The following is a 23,912-nucleotide window of genomic DNA, read 5'->3' on the forward strand; positions in this document are numbered from 1 at the left end:
TCTAAAAAAGGCATGTAAAGGCCGAAATTACACACAGGATGATATCAGACTAATTGTCGATAATGTCATAGATCACCATCATGCCTGGAATTGGGAAAAGGTCACAACTATTAGTGAAAGAGTTACCGATTCTAGAGCTAATAGATATCCTTTGAACCACCCAGATGGAATAAAAGCAATGTGGGCTCAATTAGAAGCATATATGGTCGAAGTATTTAAGACTCGATCATCCTTACCCATTGCTGTAGCGTGTAGACAAAAGGCCACTGAAACAGTCACTGAATTTTGGAAGAGATTTAAGAAATGTTGGACCGAGGAAGCTGGCCTCTCCCTCGACATGCACCACTTACTCATTTCCACCTTTATCAGTAATCTGCACTTTTCCATCTCCACCGCAGTAAAACAGAGCGTCTCTTCCTGGACCTCTGATACTGTTGAAAACTTTGAAACACACCTATATGAAAAAGAGGCCGCAGGCTGTTTCGACATTAAAAAACCCATGGCCCCAACCCACAGTTACCAGCAAAACAACAGGGGCCCACCAAATAGACAGAACAGGGCGCCCCAATACGGTCAAAGGAAACCCTTCAGACCACCACAGGGCCCACCCCAAATACACCATAGGGCCCCTCCTTACAATAGGGATAATAACACTGGCGCAATACACAAACAGACAACCTGTTACAATTGTGGCCAAGATACACACTGGGCTAGGGAATGCCCATTCCCACCCCAAAGACCACAACAACCATACCGACCTCCACAAGGCCCACACAGGTCTCAACAACCACCTTTCACACAAGGGCCACCCAGACCATCCCGTGGCCCCACACCGGTCCAAGACCATGTACGTTTTAGGGTTGACTGGTCCGACCCCACCCTGTGACGGGGCCCGGAGGAGGGTATCCTATCTTTTGTCCAATTTACCACCCACTGGGAAGATGCACCCCTTGTCACATTATATGTGAATGGGAAGAAACTACCTTTTCTGGTAGACAGCGGTGCCACAACCAGTGTCCTGTGTTCCTTACACTATGATGGTGAATTACAAAAGACTACTCCTTCAATGGGAATCAACGGGATACCCACTGACACTTACCTGACTGACGAACTGACCATACAATCTGAAAACGGACGTTATCTAGGTGAACATCAATTCAGGGTCATCGCAGAATGCCCTGTCAACTTATTGGGAAGGGACCTTTTCAATAAATTCCGCATCTCCATCACACCTTCACCCAAGGGAAGTGGACTTCACGTCACTTCACCACACTTCTTAATGTCCCAAGACTCACTAAACACTTCAATTGACAAAATCAACGCAGGAATCTGGGCCAACGGTCCCTATGACACAGGCTTCATACCCTGTACGCCATACAAAGCCAAACTCAAACCAGATTCAAGCCACGTGTACAGTAAACAGTACCCATTATCACCAGAGAAGATTGAAGGTCTTAGACCAATGATACAGGAGTTCTTAGAACAAGGCATACTGAGATATGTGATCTCACCATACTGCACACCCATCAACCCGGTCGCTAAGGCTGATGGAAGCATTAGATTCGTACAGGACTTGAGGAAAGTAAATGACCTCATAGTACCAATTGCACCAATAGTGCCAGACATTAACACACTCATTTCATCAATCCCTGCAGACGCAGCATTTTTCTCAGTTGTCGATCTGAAGAATGCGTTTTTCAGTATCCCGATTGACGCAGAGACCCAATTACTCTTTGCTTTTTCTTTTGAAGGTAAACAACTCACCTGGTGTCGTTTACCACAAGGCTATATTGACTCCCCTGTAGTCTATAGCATAGTCCTCCAAGCCACATTGGCTCCATGGCACCCCCCCCATAGTTCTGTCCTGCTACAGTATGCAGACGATCTGCTACTCTGTAGTCCAACTGAGGAGGCCAGCCGGGAGGATGGTATATCACTGTTAAACTGGTTATGTGAATGTGGACACAAGGTGTCCAAAACAAAAATGCAATGGTGTCAAAAGCATGTCAATTACTTGGGTTTTGTGCTCTCTGAGGGAGAAAGGAAAATCAGCCCACAACGCATACAGTCTGTACTGGGCCTGGTCACCCCAGCTACCCAGAAGGATATGCTGTCTTTCTTGGGTATGGTAAATTACTGCAGACAGTGGATTTCTGATTGTTCCTATTACGATAATATCTTGAGACAATGCACACTCAAAGACAAACCCAAAGTCATACAATGGTCAAATGAAATGTTTTCTGCATATGAAAAGCTCAAAGCAATGTTAGTTAAAAGCCCCGCGCTTGGTCTCCCCAACTATGTTTTGCCATTTCACCTGTTTGCAAGGGACACCTGTAAAACTATGGCGGGTGTACTCACCCAAGTTCATGGAGGCAAAATGCGACCCGTCGCATTCTTTTCAAAGGTAATGCCGGTCACTGTACAAGGAATGCCTGCTTGTCTTCGAGCACTGGCTGCCTGTGCAATGGTTGTTGAAATGGCTGCCGCACTCACTTTAGGACACAGTACCGTTCTCCATACTACACATAACGTACTGTCCATCCTCAAAGGCTTACATACACAACACATGTCAACCCAAAGACTCAGTGGTTACGAGGTACTCCTACTAGGTAACCCATCACTCATTATCAAGTACGCAACAAATTCAGAGGGACCGGTGCCCATACTCAATGCCCTTTTAGGCTTAAAAGGACCTGACGACGAGGCACCTCCTCCACATGACTGTTCTCTGACAATTGACTCAGAAACTTCACCCAGAAGTGACATGTCGACTGTGCCCATACCTGACGCCGACATAATTTTTGTTGACGGATCTTGCAGTCGACCAAATGACAACACGTACCAGGCAGGCTACGCAGTAGTTAAACTTCCTCAAACTGTCCTTGAAGCAAAAGCAGTTCCTCTACAATCAGCACAAGCTGCTGAACTAATTGCTCTCACAAGAGCATGCCACCTATACACTGCAAAGCCTGTCACTATTTACACAGACTCCAAATATGCCTATGGCGTTGTCCACGACCATGGTATGATTTGGCAGCGCCGAGGCTTCACAGGCGCTGATGGAAAAGGCATATCACATGCCCAATTAATCACTGATCTCCTACATGCAATCACACTGCCTTCACACATTGCCATCCTCCACTGCAAAGCACACACCGGAGGAAAGGACGATATTTCGCGGGGCAATGCCCTTGCTGACACTGCTGCAAAACAGGCTGCTACCACATCCACATACAATCTCACACTGGCCGTAATCTCGCCACCGTCATTAGATGACACATACTTACTTACGGAATTACAGGCGGCTGCCTCTAACTCTGATTTATCAGATTGGACATATCCAATTCTGCAGAAGAATCCACGGACTGGATTAATCTGCAAAGAGGGGAAACCGTGTATCCCCCAAACAAGTGCTTCACTGTTCATAGCACACTACCACGGAGTAGGTCACCACAGTAAAGTCACGACAACACTGCTCCTCACCAATGATTTTTACATCACAAATGCAAAAGAACTTGTAAACCAATATGTTAGCAGATGTATTGTGTGTCTTAGAAATAATCCAAACAACCCCAACAAAGCAAGACACCAGCATCTTGAATACCCAACCACCCCGTTTACTCACCTGCAAATAGATTTTACCCATATACCAGGTACAGGAAAACAAGAATACGCTTTGGTCATAGTTGATATGTTCTCGCGATGGCCAGAAGCATTCCCAACAAAGTCCGAAGACGCAAAAACAGTTGCCCGCATTCTCACGCAGGAGATCATTCCGCGATGGGGATGCCCACTACAAATCAATAGTGATAAAGGATCAGCCTTTACTGCAAAAGTCACTGAAGCTCTAGTTAAAGCCTTGCAAATCCAATGGAAATTCCACATTCCCTATCATCCCCAGAGCTCAGGTATTGTGGAACGAATGAATAGGACTTTAAAGGATAAATTGAGAAAAGCAACAGGCGGCACCTTCAGCAAATGGAAGACAGTCCTTCCTATCATACTGGCTGAAATTAGAATGACGCCACAAAAGACTCTAGGTTACTCCCCCTTCGAAGTGCTAATGGGCAGACCCTTCCCCACGCCCTGGGCGAAGAAACCATTAGTCATAGCGGAAGGGGACTTAGAAGTAATAAGAGAAGAATACATAAGATCCCTAATACAGAAACTAGATGAGATTGAACAAAATGTTATTTTTAAAAATCCTTCTCATCCACAGATACCCACTCACCCATTCCGGGTTGGAGACAAGGTCGTTGTGAAGATCCTGCCAAGGAACAAGAACCCCGGAGACTTCGCATACGGACCAGAGACAGAAGTGGTCGCTGTCACAAGAACGGCTGTTCTTACAGACGAGGGACCAACGTGGATCCACGCATCCAGAGTAAAGAAAATCCCAACTTCAGCTGCTATCGACACAGAGGTCGACACCGATCCCGAGATTGACACAGTCCGGACCAGCGAGGTGCTAACGAGGGTAGACAACCCTGACCTCCACCCTGGAGAAGAACTGCCGGTTGGAGACACCGAGGACGAGGATTTACAAACTCCTGAAGCCGAGGGGGACTTTGAAAGAAATGATTCCCCCCACTTTAGCCCTAGTGACTTTGCTAGGTCTTGCAGTATATATACCCCTTAAAGCTGAAGTAGATATAACTCGAGATAACGAACTGTTAACCCTATGGTATAATTCATCTAATACCCATGTTGCCACATTTGTGCTTGACTATTTTCAATTCCCAAAAATAGCTAAAGAGAGAAAAAAAATCGATATAGCCATGCGATTCGATTAAGTACCACCATCCAACTTAAGGCCCGAAGTTATTTATATCTGTGTAACAAGTGATTACTGGGGACACAACTGCGATTATTGGGGGGCGGCAGCTTGGAATTCAGGGAACAAGTGGAATTACCGCCCCACCGAGGCCCTGAACAGGAAAGACAAACATAACAGGGCCCTCATAGACAGAATGACTATCTCCAAGCATACCACTATCTGCACTACCTCTAACGCAGACCGACCCCACGGGCACTGGAAACCTAAGATCCTCAAGCCCTGCCAGTTTACGATAAATATAGAAAACCCCAGCCCCCAAGACAGCGGCCTGTACGTATTTGGACTTCACTTCCCCCGAGGCCTAGTCCCTAGCCCCCGGCAAACCTTCTACCTAAAGGATATGTATAATGGTAAAAACTATGCCCCCAGTGCACAGAGGGGAAGGGATGACACAGGTAAGCCTCTTATGCCACACATAGTTAAGTTCAAAGACATGTTAGCTATCAACAACCCCACTTATGAAGATAATATAGCTATGGAAACTGGATTCTCAGATGTTAATTTTTGGTTAGAATGGATGAAATATAATGCCCATAAAAGTAATAATACTGATTGTTATGTATGTGCTAAATCTAGACCTCATCTAGGTACTGTACCCCTGAATATACCAGAATCAGAGGATAAATGCTTTTTTACCTTGTACACTGATAGTAAGACATTAGATAATGAATGTGAGTCATGGAAAAGGAACTACCCCATTTTGTCTAAACACACCAACCCAGGTAACGCTATCACCATCTACCCAGGTAATTACACTTGTTATTACTCAAATATCACCAATGGAGCTGATTTGAAAGTATTTCCTGAAGGATTCTGTGCCACTCGCAGATTCTTTGCCCTACCCATTATGAAAAAGTCCCTTGGTGATATTTATTTTATCTGTGGTGATATGAAAATTAGAACCAGACTCGAAAACGCATGGAAAGGAGAATGTGCCCTGGCTAAAGTCATTATGCCTATCCACATTCTACCCTCCAGCATTGAAATACCCGCACCTGCACCCACAACAAAACCATTAAACATTATTAGAAGTAAAAGAGAAACACCTAAGGAAAGTTTTGATCCCCATGTCTACATAGATACTATTGGTGTCCCAAGAGGGGTCCCAGATGAGTTCAAAGCACGAAACGAAGTTGCTGCCGGCTTTGAATCACTGATACCCATTGTGACAATCAATAAAAATGTAGCATGGATAAATTATATGTATTATAATCAGCAGAGATTTGTTAATGATACCCGAGATGCTTTGAAAGGTATAGCTGAACAATTAGAGGCCACCTCCCAGATGACATTCCAAAATCGAATGGCCTTAGATATGATTCTTGCTGAAAAAGGAGGAACTTGTGTGTATATTAATAAAGTAGCAGGATGTTGTACGTACATACCTGACAACACAGGTCCCAACGGTAAAATCACTTTAGCTATTAAAAAGTTAGAAGATCTATCCATCGAACTCAAGAAGAACTCAGGTGTCACCGACCCCTGGAGTGCTTGGTTTGGATGGATGAACAATTGGAAACATGCCTTAGCTCAGCTAGGCATTTTCCTACTTGTAGTACTGATATTATTTATGATTATTGCCTATTGTGTTTTCCCCCTGTGCAAGAAGATTGGGGCAAAATACCTAGACAATGCTACACCTGTTATGTATACTGATTTGTCTGCCAAGACCCCTTCCCCAGAAGATTACGCTGCTTATGTCACACAGCAACGCCAGAAGAGGGAAGCCGTTTATAAGAATCAGATAGTCTGAGAGACTATGATTCTAAGAGGGGATTGAAGGGTTAATCAGCCATCTTGTCTTAATGTACTTCTTGAGTTTCATTTCTCCTGTACATTCTTAAGTGTGTCCCTGAGTTTCGTTTCTCCTACACACTCTGTAAGTTTCTTTTCCTGCATGTCACGTGTTGCTACTTCCCCATCCTTTCTCAGTTCACTCTGGATGGTGTATTTTTCAGATAACTGTATGTTTTGTGATTTGTCCAAAATTGCTGTATTCTACACTATGGCCCTATATGGTAACTTGTACTCACCCCTCCCTAGACACTGTACCCACCTACCTATATGCCAGCCTATTAGCTTGTCGAGCCTATATTCTATGTATTGTTATAAATATGCTGTAAGCCCCCATTAAAAGCAGAGTTGTACCCTGCATTACGTGGTCTCCGATTACTGATCATTTCTATACAGGGTCCCTCTCTCACGGAATTCTAAGGAGTGATTACATTGAGGTCTATCAGGTAAGGGGGAGATAAGAATATATTCCCCAACAGGCACATTGACAAAGACAACAGAGAGTGGGGGTACACATACAGTACATACATTGTACAGGGAATGGGGGTGGGCTGCACTGACATACACTTTATATAAGGTATATGGACCGGGGGCACGCACCTAACTAAACCCGCTCCCCTCCCAGACAAAGAGCACCTGAACAAATACTGTACATGTCAGTGTCCCCGGAGGAGCAGTACTGTCAGCGGGGCCAGAGCTGCATGAGATATGGCCAGTGGCGGGACACAGGAGATATCGGGACACAGGAGATGTGTGCTTTATGGCCATCAGTACAGCAGCACAGGGAGGAGGTGCACCTCCTCACTCATGTATAAGCTGAGTGGGGCTTTTTCAGCAAAAAAATTGTGCTGAAAAACTCGGCTTATACACGAGTATTTGCAGTACTATTACTTTACCAGTAACATTTTATTAATAATTAAAAATATATATATATTATAAATAATAGAGATAATACCATAAACGTTAAACTGCACAGGATTAAGAGATTAAGAGATACAGTATGTACTGTATTGCTAATGTGGTATATTGTATTTCTAGCATTCACTTAGTTGAGTTTATAAAAAGCTAAATAATAGTAATACAGGTTGAGTATCCCTCATCCAAACTGCTCGGGACCAGAAGAATATTGGATAACAGATTATTCCATATTTCTGAATATTTTTATATTTCAATGAGGTATGTGTGAACACAAAATGCATTTATGTTGTATAAACACATCAAACACATGAAATACACACAAATATATTTCTGCTCACTATGGGGGTTATTCTAGTTCATTCTTTCTGACAAAATCCTTCTTAGATGGACAAAACCATGTGCACTGCGGGTGGGGCAGATGTAACTTGTGCAGAGAGAATTAGATTTGGGTGAGTTTTTTTGTTTCTGTGCAGGGAAACAAAATGATTTATTTTTACATTGTAATTCTCAGTTATAGAGACCAAACATATATTAATAGAAAAGAGGGCTAAATAGTCCAGACATATCCACAAATACATCCGGCATGTTGAATTATATTTAAATTGTCATTTGAATGCATAGAGTCTGTCTGCATATCTTCATGTAATCTCTATAAATGTGAGAGAACCTGTGATGTACCTTTTTGTTTCATGCCATGCTGTTTTCTTTAGTACAGGCTGCACTGCTGCCTGCTTACATGAAGTCACATGAAATAACCCATAATAGCCTATAATGACATTGTTTTCTTCCTACAAACCACCTTTGCTTATACACACAGTATAGACTGTCTTGAAACAGGGATACTAGGACATGTAGTAATCATTAAGCCCACATAGAATCCATCATTCCCACTGGGTGTAAATTACTGTAGGTTCTAGATCCTGTCCACACCACATACAGATGTGCACCATAACAGTACTGTTATCCTACCACATTTACATACAAGACCAGGTTATTGCATAATCTCATTGAACAAACTCAGGAAACTCATACTACTCAATACGCATACTTTTCCCTGGCAGGTTTATTAACTTGGGTATGGAGTGACAGGGTGGCTGTGATCAATGAAGAAGAAGAAACTGTGGATGGGTATTCATGCCCAGAACACAGTTTCCTCAAACACCTGTGGAACTGGGAGGCTAGCACTGAAGCAATACATTAAGCTATCGTGAGCCCATACAAAACAGCTAGATATGGGCTCAATCCAATTATACCTCACAGGTGGGAGTCATTGCGGCAGCCATTGCACTTTACAACTGCCTAAACCTTTAGGGTTATGAGCAATGTTGTGTGAATTCAGGCTGATCACCTAATGGCCTTTATTCAGATCTGATTGCAGTACAAATTTGTTTGGAAAATTGGCAAAACCATGTGCACTGCAGGTGGGGCAGATGTAACATATGCAGAGAGAGGTCGATTTGTGTAAGTTATTTTGTTTCTGTGCAGGGTACATGTGACGGTACATGGCTGCATTTTTTTACACTGCAATTTAGATTTCAGTTTCAACACACCCCACCCAAATTGAATTCTCTGTGCACATGTAACATCTGCCCCACCTGCAGTGCACATGGTTTTGCCCATTTCCCAAAGAAATTTGTACTGAAATCAGATCTGAATAAGGGCCAATGTGTCCTGTTACATGCTGCAATCCTATCAGTACCAAAGGGCAGAATTCACAACCGACCTCCTTGAACTGGCTGGCAGCTTCCCAGGCGGCAGGATTGCATGTGATATATCGCATGCGGTAATTTTGCAATCCCAGCCAAGGCTACAGGTCTGATATATCTATAGTGCCGTACTAGCGATCTAGGGGCCCTGATCCAATGGGCATAGAGCTGGGCTTTGGATCGGGTCTAAGATTTAAATCTTTTACCCGATCTTGCCAATGCTGGTCCTCCCGCCACCGCCAATATCGGTGTCTCCAGGGTCGGCGTAGTGTGTATGAGGCTTTAGGGTTAAAATAGGGTTGGGCTGCAATGAGCCTGCAATAAGATTTAGTGTCGAATAAGGTTATGCTGCAATTAGGCTTACACATTCTGGCAATGTCGAAATTATGAATGTTGATGTTTGACATGCTGACATTCTCAGTGTCAACTTACTACAGTACACCACACCATTATGCACACGGTGAAGCTTTCAGGATACAGATGTGTCCACATACATCTGTTTCCGTGGCACATTGGTAACATCTGCAGGACATTTAAGGGCACTGTAGTGCAAAATAGTTTGGAGAGAGACAGTTATTACATCATGTGGATACGCTCCCAATATACATCTCATAGGTGACTATTTATAACCCATGTGAATGCTTCAAGGGGGAGACTGGCAGATAACCAAGCACAGTGGAGGGGGCTATACATAACCGTACAGTTGGGTTCAGTGGCTTTGAATTAGCTTATGCAGATATTTTCATTCGGGCGCTAAGCCTGGAGCTGCCAGTGTTGTCAAAGCAGCCAAGAGATTCAGCGAGACTGTAGATTCTGTAACAAGACCTAGAGGTCAGTGACAACGAAAGGCCGTCAGCGTATGGTCATGGACCAGAGTCTGGCTGCTGAGCACAGAGTGACAAGGACAAACCATCTGCTCCCTCGCACTCTTCTGCTGTCTGAGCAGGATAGATGCTCAGTTTATTGAAGCATGTGTGCAGCACTCATACGCTTCCCAGGAAAATAACATAAGAATCATTTAGCACACACATTGTGACGGTAGATCAAGCGCACATAGAGCACAGACACACATGCAGATAGTCTACGGCAAACCTGTCCTTGTAACCATTTCGCTACCATATTCTCCACTGCTGTTCCGCATACAGGACTGAAGGAAACGTACAGTAATAGATCAGAACGCAACATAGCAGGGTACAATGTAAACATTACCACACATTGCCAATGATTTTAGTCACGCTGTGCACACAATTGCCCCTTGTGCTGAATAAATATCCCACCCACATCTGTACAGGCAAATATTTTCCTCACAATTACATTCCTAAAATGTCATCTTGCGCATATTCACTTTCATGTCGTTTCTCATTCATATCAATTCACTGCTGCACAAAGCCCTTACTGATATACGCGCCGTCCCCGCACTGATTGGGTCACTCCTCCGAGCTGTGTACTTTCATACTCTCCTCCAGAATTACACACAGTCATTTTCTTTTGTACAGCACATACGTGTAAAAATAGCAAATCCCATTGGAGAAAGTATGTCTCTGAACTGAATCCTGTGAAGATCTGGGGTATGGTAACACACTGCTAGCACCGGCTTATAATATAGCACAATATATAATAATAATAATACAACTTATTTGTTACAAAACCATGTGACACCGTTATTTAAAAAGGAAGAATCTTACAAACAAGAACTCTCTAAGGATAATGCAGCCTGCTGGGTATTAAAACAGACTAGTAATACCTGTGGAATAGCGGCAAATAGCTCTGAGACAGGAACAATGATGTATTCCATGATCAATACAATGTTGAGACCACATAAAGGGGTCTCATGTAGATTAAGGGGCAAGTCCAGCTTGTTGCGTAGGAGGACATATTTTCATCCAGCTAATCAGTTCCTTTTATGTCTTTGAAAAATTACAGTTGTGAGCTGATTGCCTGAAGCACTATTTATCATACGCAAAGAGCTTTATCCCTTTTTTTATCACTCACAATGAGTTTTACCACTCATTAATAAATGAGCCCTTCTATCTCTGAGTATGAGGTTGGTGTTAGTAGTCCGGTAAACTGGGAAGCTCAAAGAACGGGTAAGGCTAAAATCTAGGAATAGGTCATTCTAATCACTCGGCCTTCAAGAAGGAGGTTAAAGCAGGCACATTGGGGTAGATATATTAAGCCTGACAAAGATATAAACTGGAGAAAAAGTAGAAGGAGATAATGCACCAGCCAATCAACTCCCAACTGTCGTATTTCAAACACAGCTGATTGGCTGGTGCGTTATCTCCTTCCACTTTATCTCCAGTTTATCTCTTCGCCAGGCTCAATACATCTGCCTCACAGTAACCAAAGTTCCTTGTGAAATCTGTAAACAAGAAATATTGCTAAAACATAATGTAGATTTAGCTAACTTCAATCTATAATTAGCAATGAAAAGTGTGCCTCCTTTACATCAGCACCAAGTAGCAATCGCTGTCATGTGTCTAAATTTTTCTTCTTTATTAGTATACATCTTTTACTGGTGGCCTAGACGTGTGGTTAGACTGGTGATCAGTCTACGCTGTGTGCTCACGGCGAGATTCCCTTGCTATCCCTATCTGATCAGATCGTGGATAGGATCTTAAGGCACATCTAACATGTGTACACACCATTAACATACAATACATACAATCAGCATTAGATTTGCACTATATAGTCATTGCTGCCCTGTCTATCTGGGTTTTGATTTGTGCTGTCACTGGAGCGCGCTTCGGGATCGCAAGGTAAAAAACCTGTGCGATCTGCATACGGTCTGCATGCGATTATGAATATATAGTCAAAATCTAATGTCAAATCTCACCAAGTGTACACAGCATTAGGTATGGAAAAATTGGAACCTATGCATATAGAGCCCCTTAGCTTTAACAATTGGTGCCAGATGTAATAATGATTGTGTGTATTGGGTCTAAATCAGCATTGATCGCTAATTAGCGAAAAGCAGTTGAATGCGAGCAAAAATCTGCCAGTAACGAAAAAATAATAATAAACGGCCATTGTAAATGCATTGCTAATCGGGGTCAAATGCAGATCTATTCGCAAATCCCAGAACATCGTCTGAGTAAGACTGGGGCTTCCACTAAACTGTGACAGAGACAGACTGGAAGTGGCCAGCACTGACACACCCAGAAAGCACCATGTTTCTGCCCAGAAATGCTGGCTTCCTGTCAGTCAAACTGCGACTGCAATGCATATACGTATTTTCATGAGCGCATGCACAAGTCATAAGTAGAAGATAAATCGTACTTTGTACAATGTTTGTATTATTTTAAATTGAGACAATATCAGGGTCTCCTTATAAGCCACATAATGAAGATTTCTAATAATCTACTTAGCAGTGTTGGGTTTTGGCTACAAAGCGAAATTTCTTTTAGGTATTGGCTTACAGAGAAATTCATCTGTAAGGCAATAGTAATACATGATGGGGACGATAGCAGTAAAATGGACGTACATTACACAAAGAAACAAACTACATAATACAGCATATTTTTTTTGCATGCAAGCATGAAGCTTTTCGGACATTTGCTCCTGATTTATAACTATTCATCATTATTAATCATGTGTACTTCAAGTTGCCCGATACGAGATGGAATAGATACATCTTCATACACTTGGCAGTATATGCAATAAAACATCCTTTTACTATAGCTCTCAGTTCACCTCTTAGGTCATAAGTGTAAATGATCACAACACATAAGTTCAACTCTTCATTATCCCCAATGTGACATAATGATAGCAATACTTTCCAAAATGGCTACTGTATGCCACAGGAAGTGGTCATCTTCTGCTATAGTAAAATATGTCAACCTTGGTCGTAACAAAACAACAACTCTGGATAGTAAATTGAGGTGCTGTCAGAGGTTTCCAATCTCTGCAGTGACTCTAAACAATCACATTAAACATCTTATTTCCTTTGTTACAGGAATACTATATATCTGTTAACTGTACAATCTATACTTATTTACAATGCATTAAGCAAGGACAGCTAATTAAGGAAACTCAGCAAGGACATATAAATGATATATAAGAGAAGACTGGACTGCATATCAGCATGTTTTATGTACAGTAACTAAAGTATACCAAATCAGAAGCAAAAAATAGTAAATACCCTACAAAAAAAGAATAAAAAATAAATAAAATAGCTACAAAAATGCCATGCTACAAGGAAATGAATAGGTTGTAACCTTTAACAAGCAAAGTACTTCCATCTTTTATTTTCAGTTATGTTATGGTTTAATCAATGTTGGCTTTATTTCTCCACTGTACAATGCTACATAATATAATGGCAACTTTATGTGGAAGTAATCTTATAAAAAATGATAATAATAGGCGTTATGAGAACAGTTCTCTTATAGCTACAGTAAATAACTTTTAAAACAACAAACAAATGTGCCAGCTAACGTAAAATGGACCCATGGGTACCATTTTGGTAGTCAACCAAGAAAGCTTAAAATGGCTCAAAACATAACAAAACAATGAAATATAATAATTATAGTGATGGGGGTGGCAGGAGTACATGTAAATAAGCCCACATGTTTTTTTCTTGAGCCATATCGTAAATACACAACTTTTCCTATTGCAATAAAAAATAGATAAATCAGCAGGATTGGCATAAAAACAATCTGTTCTGTAGAGCTATACAATTAACTACAGACCCAAACAAAAAAATAACCTAAAAATCATAGAATCTTCCTATTAAGAAAAACAGATTAGCCACTGTTCCATAAGAGTAAAAGAAAGTCATCCACATAATAAGACAATACACTACAGAATCTGGGAAAATAGTGTATAATTCATTGTGTGCCGTCACCACCAAGAAATGTATTGCAGTGAAAGCCACAATAAAACATATTGTTCCGTATACTGCATTTAATTAAATAAATAACAGGGCCTGAGCCCTTATTCTGGTTCACTTGCAAAGGCAAATTCCTTCTCAAATGGACAAAACCATGTGCACTGCAGGTGGGGCAGATGTAACTTGTGCAGAGAGAGTTAGATTTGGGTTGGGTTCTACTTCAAACAAATATCTATATTGCAGTGTAAAAATGAAGCAGCCAGTATTTACCCTATTCTGGAACAAAATAACTCACCCAAATCTAAATCTCTCTGCAAATGTTACATCTGCTCCCCCCTGCAGTGCACATTTTTTTGTCCAGTTGAAAGGGAATGTGCCTCTGCGAGTGAACCAGAATAAGGACCCTGGTCTGTGGTGGATCCAGTAGAAAATGACAGGGGTGGCACCATGATAGGAGAGGGTTTGGGAGGGAGGGTGATAGTGGTGCCAGTGTACATGCTAAGAGAGCAGCGAGAGAGAGGAACGGAATGGGATTAAAATAGGCCCTGGCGTTTAAAGTACACAGGCCCACCTTGAAGGACGTAGTTGTGCGTGCCTAAGGCGTGCTCCAGAAAAGGGGGTGTGGTCACTCAAAGGGGGCATGTCCTTGTGCGCAGTGTACCACACCATATACCACTTCTACACAATATGCAACAAAATACTAGACCCCATTATACAGTATGTACTTGGCCCTTACACATGATGCCAAATGGAATGAGACAGAATTCACATAATGCCACACGGATTGAGCCAAAATTCACATAATTCCACACGGACTGAGCCAAAATTTACATAATGCTACATGAATTGAGCCAAAATTCACATAATGCTACACAAATTAATACAAAATTCACAATATGCTTCATAAACAGGGACATTGCGCGCCAAAGGCACACATTAAACATTTACACCATAATGCCCATTACATGTTAAGCCACACACCATAGTGTTCATTACATATTATGCCAACCACCATAATGCCTATTAAAAATTATGCTACATAAGTGCTGTTTACCTACATGCTCATTGCCAAGGGTTCCATGCTCGTTGCCATTTGGGATTACATGCTCCTTGCCAAGGGGGATTAAATGCTCACAGTAACTGGGGGACAGACACTGCCATGATACGTGACAGCCATTGACAGCCGGGCAGAGAACAGGGGGCTGCCCGGCTGTATTCAGAGCACTGCAGGTCCCGGCTATTTGAAATAATACCCCTTTCACACTAGAAAATGCAGGGATTTACCCAGAAATATTTTCCCAGACCCCTTTCACAACAGCCTAGTCCCTGCATTTTCTGGTGTGAGAGGGAGAGAACCCACCTTCCTTTTACCGGCTACATCGTTTAACCGACTATATCTTCAGAACCAACTGACCCATTTCCCATTTACTGTACATGAGACCAGTATCATATTGAAGAACTTTTGAGTGGGTTTCGTGAAACTGGTCCGTTTGGTTCCAGAGTAATCTGCCCTCAAAGAACAGCCGTGAAATTACATTTCAGAAATAAAAGAAAACGGTTTACCCGCAATATCTCCGGAACGAAATGACCCATATGGACCAGCCTGGTATCAGATTGAAGGCACAGCGATTTGGGTTCTGTGATGCTGTGATACTGGCAGCCATTTGAACCGGGTGGGGGGCAGAATTATTGGGTCCTATGTAATCCTAAGGGGAAAATGTTCCAGCTTTGTCTGGCAGTATCTCCGGTTCCAGGGGGGGGGGGGGGGGGGGCATGCTGGCCCTGGCTCGTTGGAAATCCCCAGTCCTCAACTACAAAATGAGCTATGTCAGAAATGACAGAGGGGCACGTAACTGCGTAACTGGGTGCCCCCCCCCCCTGAATCCGCCACTCTCCCTGGTTCAGAAGAGAACACAGTTGTATTCACAGGAGGCAGTCAGCATCCCAGCAGTCAAGATTTTGGCATTTAATATATATGGGCAGGATTAAGGGTCAAGTTGCGGGGGGTAGGGGGGGGGGGTCACTTAGGCTGCTGCAAATTAGGTTTAGGGGTAGGGAAAAGGGTAAGATATCCTTCCAGAGACCCTGTAGGGATTCTCCATATCGGCTCAGGATGCTGGCAGTCAAAAGACTGATCCTGATTAGTTTTTTGATTGCCAGCATTCTGAGCACTGGGAATTCGTATATATATATCCCATATTCCCAACTGTGATTTCGGATGCAATGGACTTGCGGAAATCTGCTAATGACTCAGTCGTCGCCTTGTGAACAGAGACAACCACCGCAGGCATCTTAGATCTGGTGCTTATGTACAAACAGTTACATTGGTTTCAGCATTCAACTTCTGAGTGACCCAATGGCATCTCGGTATGTTAGACTCCAATGGTCATCATCACCATGGCTAGCAAAATTATCACCAAACAGGTTGCCCCCTCTTCAGGCTGATTAATACCATGGGCTGATTCAGTTTCATGTACATATGAATACGGACAAACTGAGTTGCATACGATAAATACCCTGGAGGTATCTTGCTGTAATTGGTGTTTGTGGGTGGAAAGTGGGCTTATGAATGGGACACAATAGTCACCTGTACGTGTCATCGTCATGTTGCTAGGGTTACCATTCTGAGTTGGAATGCCATATCTCCTTGTGCCCAGCAGTTAGGTGTGCATGTTAGTGTGCATGTTAGTGATAGTGATGACTGCAGCGTTTGCAGCTGGAGCTGCCTACACAGAGATGTGTACGACTCTGAATATTACTGCTACAGGAACTCTACTGTCATTCTGCTGTCCATACAGACCATATGAACATAGAAAGATAAACTCCATCATTCTCAAAGGACAAAGCTCACTTTTTAAATGGGATGCACTATATCAGACATTTAAAATGTCAGCTATTTATTTTACAAAAAAGGACCTTTAAGCTTTATAGAGTAAACGTTAGATTTTATTTTGTGTGTCAAGCCTTGTGGCAACAATCCAGGTGGTGACATTGACCTCATCTCTGCATTCTTTTAAAGGTGACACACCAGCTTTGTAGGATTAGACGCAAGTGTAAGAATACCCTATCCATGGTACTCAAGCTAAAATGTACCATACACATTGCCTGTTCCAGACTGATGCTTTCCAGCACTCTGTTCTACCGGAGACAATTTTAGCCAGGCTCAATCCTTCCTGACTCTTCTATAAGTTACAGGACAATATCAATACCTCTGTCACATTGCATTCCTCTTTCAGACCTCATTCACAGAGCACCTGAATCCCAGGCTATTTCCGGATTGTCCCCATTCACACTGCCTACAATTCAGCCTTGCAAAATCTACCGATGTCACCAAAAATGGCTTTTTTCAGGCTCACAAAGATGCCATTATGTTACAGCACTCAAGGAAGCACTAATCAACTGTGTTTGATGAGTCCCGGGTTGGATAATCTGGGTAGGATGGGTAGAACGCGTTCACACTGCACTGCGACCTTGAGTTCCTTTAAAAACTGAATACAATTTACTTTCATTCTTTCCATTCCTCTTTTCAAGTTTCCATTCCATGATTTGTTTTCCCAATGCAATGGCAGCAGACAGATGTCGATGTTGCTCTCCAGTAAGCACTAGCTCAGAACAAAATATAACTGACCTCTGCTTCTTAAAAGGGATGGATCAGCCATTTATTCCTGGTCAAAGAACAGAATGTTCCGACCAGTACTGAAACTAAAGAGCAAGCATATTCACGCTTTGGGATGCATTGCTTTCCCGATCTTGCTACTATTATAAAACATTTGTTTTACAGCATAAACAAATCTCAAATGTGCATTTTATTCAGTGCCAACATACCCCTCACACAATCATCTTGCAAGATTTTAATGGAGAAACATGTACACCAATGGACTGATGTGTTGCCTATATCTAAAACTCTTTTCAGCCTTACTGGAATCATGAAAGCCATGGTATTACACATTCGGTTTTTACAAGATAGCCTGGTTAACTTAAACTGGCAATGTATTCATCTCTGGACAAAAATCGATGCTATTCAGTTCTCTGGAAGAAGGCAATCCCACCAATTGCTGTTGAGAAGTGGCCATCTCTCGCTTGAACAAATGAGGTTTGCAGATAATAGATTCCTTCAAACCCTGTTCTAGGAAACTTAAACCTGATGGTATTGGCAGATAATACAGTTTTTGGTTGCAGGCCTGCTTTCTAAATCCACCTCCTGAGAGAGAAGGATCCTAAGCTCCTGTATATTTATATAGCATAAGAATAATTGAGAAAGTAGGCAGTGACGAATGAGTACAGCACTCTGGGAGAAAGCAGAAATACAACAAATACTTCTTGCCTTTTATCCATTACAAGTGCACATGATGTCATCTTAAAATTATGGTACTTTTTAAAAATACTGTAGATTTGCATGGCAAAACTATTGTTACTTCTTTAACTGGAAATGCCCTGACCCCATTGTTAATCATAGTACCGAAACTTCCAGGCAGGATCTTGTTTTTACATAAGATCCATTTTTCCCCTGCTAAAAAACACCTTTACTTATTCACATTGGTTATGGGACCAGCGTGGGGCTCCACGGGCACGATGGTGATGGCCCGTTATGGATAAGTGACCTACAGCTGATAAAAAAAATCTGATGAAAAGTGTCAAAATCGCATGTGTTGGACAGCAAGTCCGATGCAATGTATGATCCCGTAAGCATCGCACTGCAACCTGTAAATCACTCGTGCTGCAATATATATTTATTGCATCCCCAAATCTCTGGCAGGCTTGGCTGGGATACATCATATGCATAAGGACTGCATATGGTGTATTGTATACAGTGCTGCCAAGGAGGATCGCGGGCGACGTCTCCCCTCGCAGAAGTCAGCCTAGTGTATGACCACCTTCAGAAGTACAAATCCTCAGGGTAGGTCACACACATACAAATTCTGTTTTCAAACTGTGCACTTTTTTTGATGAAACTTGGCAAAAAGTACAACTAACAGATACACAAGTGTTTAAAGTTTCTGGATCGGGTATACATCATACTGTCCACAGGTCAACAGTGACTAGGTTGATACCAAAACTACGAAATGCCCAAGTGCGAAATGGGCAAAAAGTTTGACACAAGCAAAAGATCGACATGGAAAGTATTGCGAAAAACTCATGTTGACTTTTTCATGTGTCAACCTATTGTCCATGTTGACCTGTTGACTGTTGACTTAGTGACCAGATCCCACTGGATCAAAACTATTGAATTGTACAAGCCACAATATAAAATTCTTGAAAGCAAAATAACATTCAACTTATTTTTTTTTCCTGACAACAGTAAAAACAAAAGAAAAGCTTCCAATTTGTGACCTAGAGTTTGTACATTGGCCCTTATTCTAGTTGACTCGGACGGATGCGTATTTCGGACGGCCACCGAGTGTTCTTAGCCCCGCCTACCGTACGGATCGCTCACACCGTCCGAATGCGGTAAGACGTCGAGCGAACGGTCCGCGATTGGATGTTTCATGTGAACACCTCCCCCATCTGTGGAAACCTTCCCCATCCTCCGCCCCCCACACGCCTGGATTACCATATGTACGCCCAGCGTTTTCATGGGAACGCCCATGAAACACAGGGTGTTCGCATATGGTAATGAGCCCAAACAGCCGCCCTTCATGCCCCTCTCCACCCCCTGTTTGGGTTGGTCCGACCGATCATTTTTTTTTACGGAATTAACGACGTATTCAGAGGTGTGCAGCGTTCGCACATGCGCAGTAACGCCTCTGCACATGCGCAAACACAATACATCAGCCGTTCGACCGAACAAGCAGCCATCCGACCGGATAATGGTACAACCTGAGTATATGCGTTCAAAACTAGTCGTGGTCCCATAAAAATCCTCATCTTTGAGAACACACCTCGCCTCTGCTACATTTGGGTAAGTCCTACTACCAGTGCATGCAGAACGTTACAGAGCATCAGTCCCTCACTTCTTATAATTATATATTAATGGCATCTCTACATCTGATCCATCCTATATAGTTAGATATGAGCCATCATAGTATGGCTTAGGTACAGTGGTAAAAGGTATTATCACTGTAAAGAGCAAATTACTAAACTAGTTACTGCTGATAAATCAGATTTCTCATGCGGTTCTGTCATTATTGGCGATTATAGCAATTTCTTATCTAATTGCAGTTTATGAAGCAAATCTAATACTATATCACTATGGTCATGTGTCTACTTGAAATGAGGTGTCTATGAAATGTCCTGTTGCAATGTACTATGGCAACCAGGTAAACCACCCAATGGGCATGTGACCCTTATCCGCTTGGCACGCCCAGTTTGGAGATGGGCGGAAATAAGTACTGTGCATGTGCAGGCTCTCCACTTGTGCATGAGCAGTATACTCTAATGTGGTCCCTGTCATGCAGCCTTACATCATGCATTTCACCCGCTACCAGTGTGGGCTTCCGTGATGAAGCCGGTTTTACGGTTTGCATTATTCAGTAAATTTCTGCGCTTACCTGTATGGATGCATGTACTGGAATATGCCTACATCTGCCTCATAATATTATATATATATATATATATATATATATATATATATATATATATATATATATATATATATATATATATATATAATGAAATAAGAACATATATGATTGCTCCTGGTTGAGCCTCTCAATTGATGAGCTAAATGTACAATAAAAGAGTTGTATTTTGTACAAAGAGCAGCACATGGACAGAACAGTATGCACACAAACAACAAAGAAAAGCCCAATATGATGCATTAATAATGACAGAGGGATACAGAGAACACACATGATTCATAATAATTTCTTAATGATGTAAACCAAGGCAGCAGCTGGTGACCCAAATGTAAGAATACAGTAATAATGTTACATGAACTAGCCACTGTACCTGGTGCTCCTTTATTGCCATGCTGCACAGTGTTTGCTACAGTATATAGGCTGGCATATAGGTGTGTGTGAGACTATATATACAATACATAGATTTATGGACCCTGGTGCTGATGGTGCGAGGCAGACTGCCGGCTATGTACTTACAATTGGTGCTCATATTGCTGGTTTCGTCATCCGCCGGCAGCGGGAAGCTCCGTGCTCAGTCCCGGTCTCTGCCCTGTACCTCTGCCTGCTCCCGTGCCTGTGTCCCACGCTTACAGGAGGGGTCTCCCCGGGGCTCCTGTACGAGGCATCCCTAGGTACTACACGCAGCAGCAGCCGGGAGAGAGGCGCCTGTGTGCGGCAGTGGCAGCCAGAGGTATACTGGCAGCTGTCAGTGTCCCCGGCACAGGGCTGGGAAGGTGGAAGGAGATTACGGCACTTGGTTGGGGGTGTGGACTGAGTAGACAGAGGGAGGTATAGCGGCGGCGGCAGCAGCAGTCACACAGCCTAGCTGCTCAGCATCAGTACCCGGGGGCGCTGCTCTCCCTGCAGCCGTCACTCTGATCCTCGGTGGGAATCCTGCGGGACATTCCCAGGACGGATCAGGGCGAGCGGCTCAGCGCACGGGCGGGAGGAGGCGGCTGCTGGCACTGAGCAGTCGCCGGGTGTCTGCTGTCACCTACTGGCCAACCCTCGCTGCCTGCACGCCGTGTGCCGCCTCCCAGCCTCTGCCCGGGCTGCGTGTGCCAGTGACTGCATACTGTAACACACCGACTGATACACTGCTGCCGGTTCCCTAATACCAACTTTCTCTACATAAGATGCCAGGCATGTCTGCCTCCATTCTCATTTTAAGAACTGTGACCATGTCAGGGGCATAACTAGAACTTTGTGGGGCACATAGCAAAATCTTGAAAGGCTAGTAGAGCACCCGTTACACATTGGATTGTATTCTAATCTGTTCGGATCCCCCACGCATTCGCACAGGGGGTTCGATGTTGGGCAGACTGCCGGTTGCACACACCCAAGACTGCGGGTGGTGGGTGGCCGATAGCTGAGCCCATTGGAACACCCAAAGCTCCCGTTACATATGACGCCAGGCAAAGCCCCCACTGCACATTATGCCAGACAGAGCCCCATTACACATGATGCCATGCAGAACTGCCGTTACACATGTCGCCAGGCAGAGCCCCCATTACAGATGAAGCCGGGCAGTGCCCCCATTATACATGATGCCAGACAGAGCCCCATTACACATGATGCCAGACAGAGCCCCCATACACATGACGCTAGGTAGAGCCCCATTAAACATGATGCCAGGCAGAGCCCCCATTACACATTATGCCAGACAGAGTCCCGTTATGCCTGGTAGAGGCAAAACGGGGCTCTGTCTGGCACCTTTTACTTACGTCAGGTAGTGAAGGACAGAGGGAGAGAGAGAAAGAGAGACAGGACCAAACCTGCCACTAGGTCCTTGAGGCATGGGCCTAAGGGTGGCACAAATTACGGTCGGCCGACAGCCAGGAGCCTCTCCTGGCACCGGGTCACTAGCTCTGGGTCTCTACGGGCAGCAGCAATGGAAGGCCGAGCAGGCCACTGCAGCACTGACATCACCCCTTGCACTGCTGCTCGTAGAGACCCGGAGCTAGTGACCTGTGCTGGACAAGGCTCCTACTCATACAGGTGTCTGGCGGTACCCATGCTGGAATGTGCGCTGCAGCTGCCGCTAGTGCTCCCTCCGTGGGTGCTCCCCGTCTCGGAGTGCACTCCCTTCCAGACACTATCAACCCCCCGGTGCGGAGGTGTGGGTGTGGCCAGCTGCAGTAGCCTCTGGCAGGAAAATGACTGGAGCACGGTGCAGGTGGAGATGGAGGAGTTCCGGCTCGGCATGGAGAGGTATCTGGAAGACGTGCTCAGGCTGGCTGGGCCACTTTACCTCTCTGTCACCAACCTGAAAGAACCTGCGCTGGAGCAGGTGGAGAGGCTGATTCACCAGGTGGAGGCACTGAGCCAGGTGGCGGGACTGAGGGGGTGGTTCTGGTTGGTTTGCAAAAGCAAACTCCTTTTTTAATGGACAAAATCATGTGAACTTGCAGGTGGGGCAGATGTAAAATGTGCAGAGAGAGTTAGATTTGGGTGAGTTATTTTCTGTGTAGGGTAAATACTGGATACTTTATTTTTACACTGTAATATAGATGTATGTACAAACCCCACCCAAATCTAACTCTCTCTGCATGTGTTACATTTGCCCCACCTGCAGTGTACATGGATTTCTCCCACAGAGAGATAGAGAATTTGCTTTTGCGAGTGAGCCAGAATCAGTGCCGGGGATGGGCTGGCCAGGTACTCCAGCCATGCCTTGCTCTCCTTGGGCCAGATTCTCTAAGCTTCAAAAGTGATAAAATGGAGAGTGATAAACAGCCAGCCAATCAGCTCCTGTCTGACATATTTCAAACACAGTCTGTGACATGGCAGGTCGGAGCTGATTGGCTGGCTGTTTATCACTCTCCATTTTATCACTTTTGAAGCTTAGAGAATCTGGCCCTACGTCCGGGAAACTGGTGTCTGCAACACAATGTCTGTCTACAGCAAGGATGCATTAAAAAGGGGGAGGGCGGACAAAAATGTGGTGACTAGTGGTGGCCTGACTCCTAAATCCAGCCCTGGGGAGAGACTAATACCTGACTCCAGTTGTTGCTGCAGTGCAGAAGACTCTGATGGGGGCAGGCACTTACTGGCATTAGGCTCCATCCCCTGAATACCTGCAAATCGCGGGACTTCTGTCCATGGGGTAGGACACCACAATTGTGTCCGCTGTGTGGCTGAAGCCTTGGGAAGGAGGGCTGATATCATCAGCAGTGGCCGCTCCTAAGGAACGTGTCTGGAGCCGGCCCTGCATCAGACAAAAGTTTTTTGAGAGACAATTGAGAGATTTGAGTGACTATAGTACATTT

The 23,912-nt window shown here is 43.8% G+C and overlaps 1 protein-coding gene across 5 annotated transcripts in view; it reads right to left on the bottom strand.

Annotated features, from left to right (window-relative positions):
* ABLIM3 (actin binding LIM protein family member 3) overlaps positions 1 to 21,648 on the bottom strand; it is a 189,184-nt gene extending 167,536 nt beyond the window's left edge. For 3 of the 5 annotated variants that reach the window (XM_083181970.1, XM_083181972.1, XM_083181971.1), the window contains exon 1: positions 21,121 to 21,646. In XM_083181970.1, the coding sequence (XP_083038096.1) occupies positions 21,121 to 21,133 (13 nt within the window). In that variant the 5' untranslated portion in view covers positions 21,134 to 21,646. Of the gene's footprint in view, positions 1 to 21,120 lie in introns of all 5 variants that reach the window. The other 2 variants (XM_083181974.1, XM_083181969.1) reach the window with 2 other exon arrangements.
* Between the last annotated feature and the right edge of the window lie 2,264 nt (positions 21,649 to 23,912).

Source organism: Crinia signifera, chromosome 4 (genome assembly GCF_055691185.1).
Source record: "Crinia signifera chromosome 4, ASM5569118v1, whole genome shotgun sequence".
NCBI lineage: Eukaryota > Metazoa > Chordata > Amphibia > Anura > Myobatrachidae > Crinia > Crinia signifera.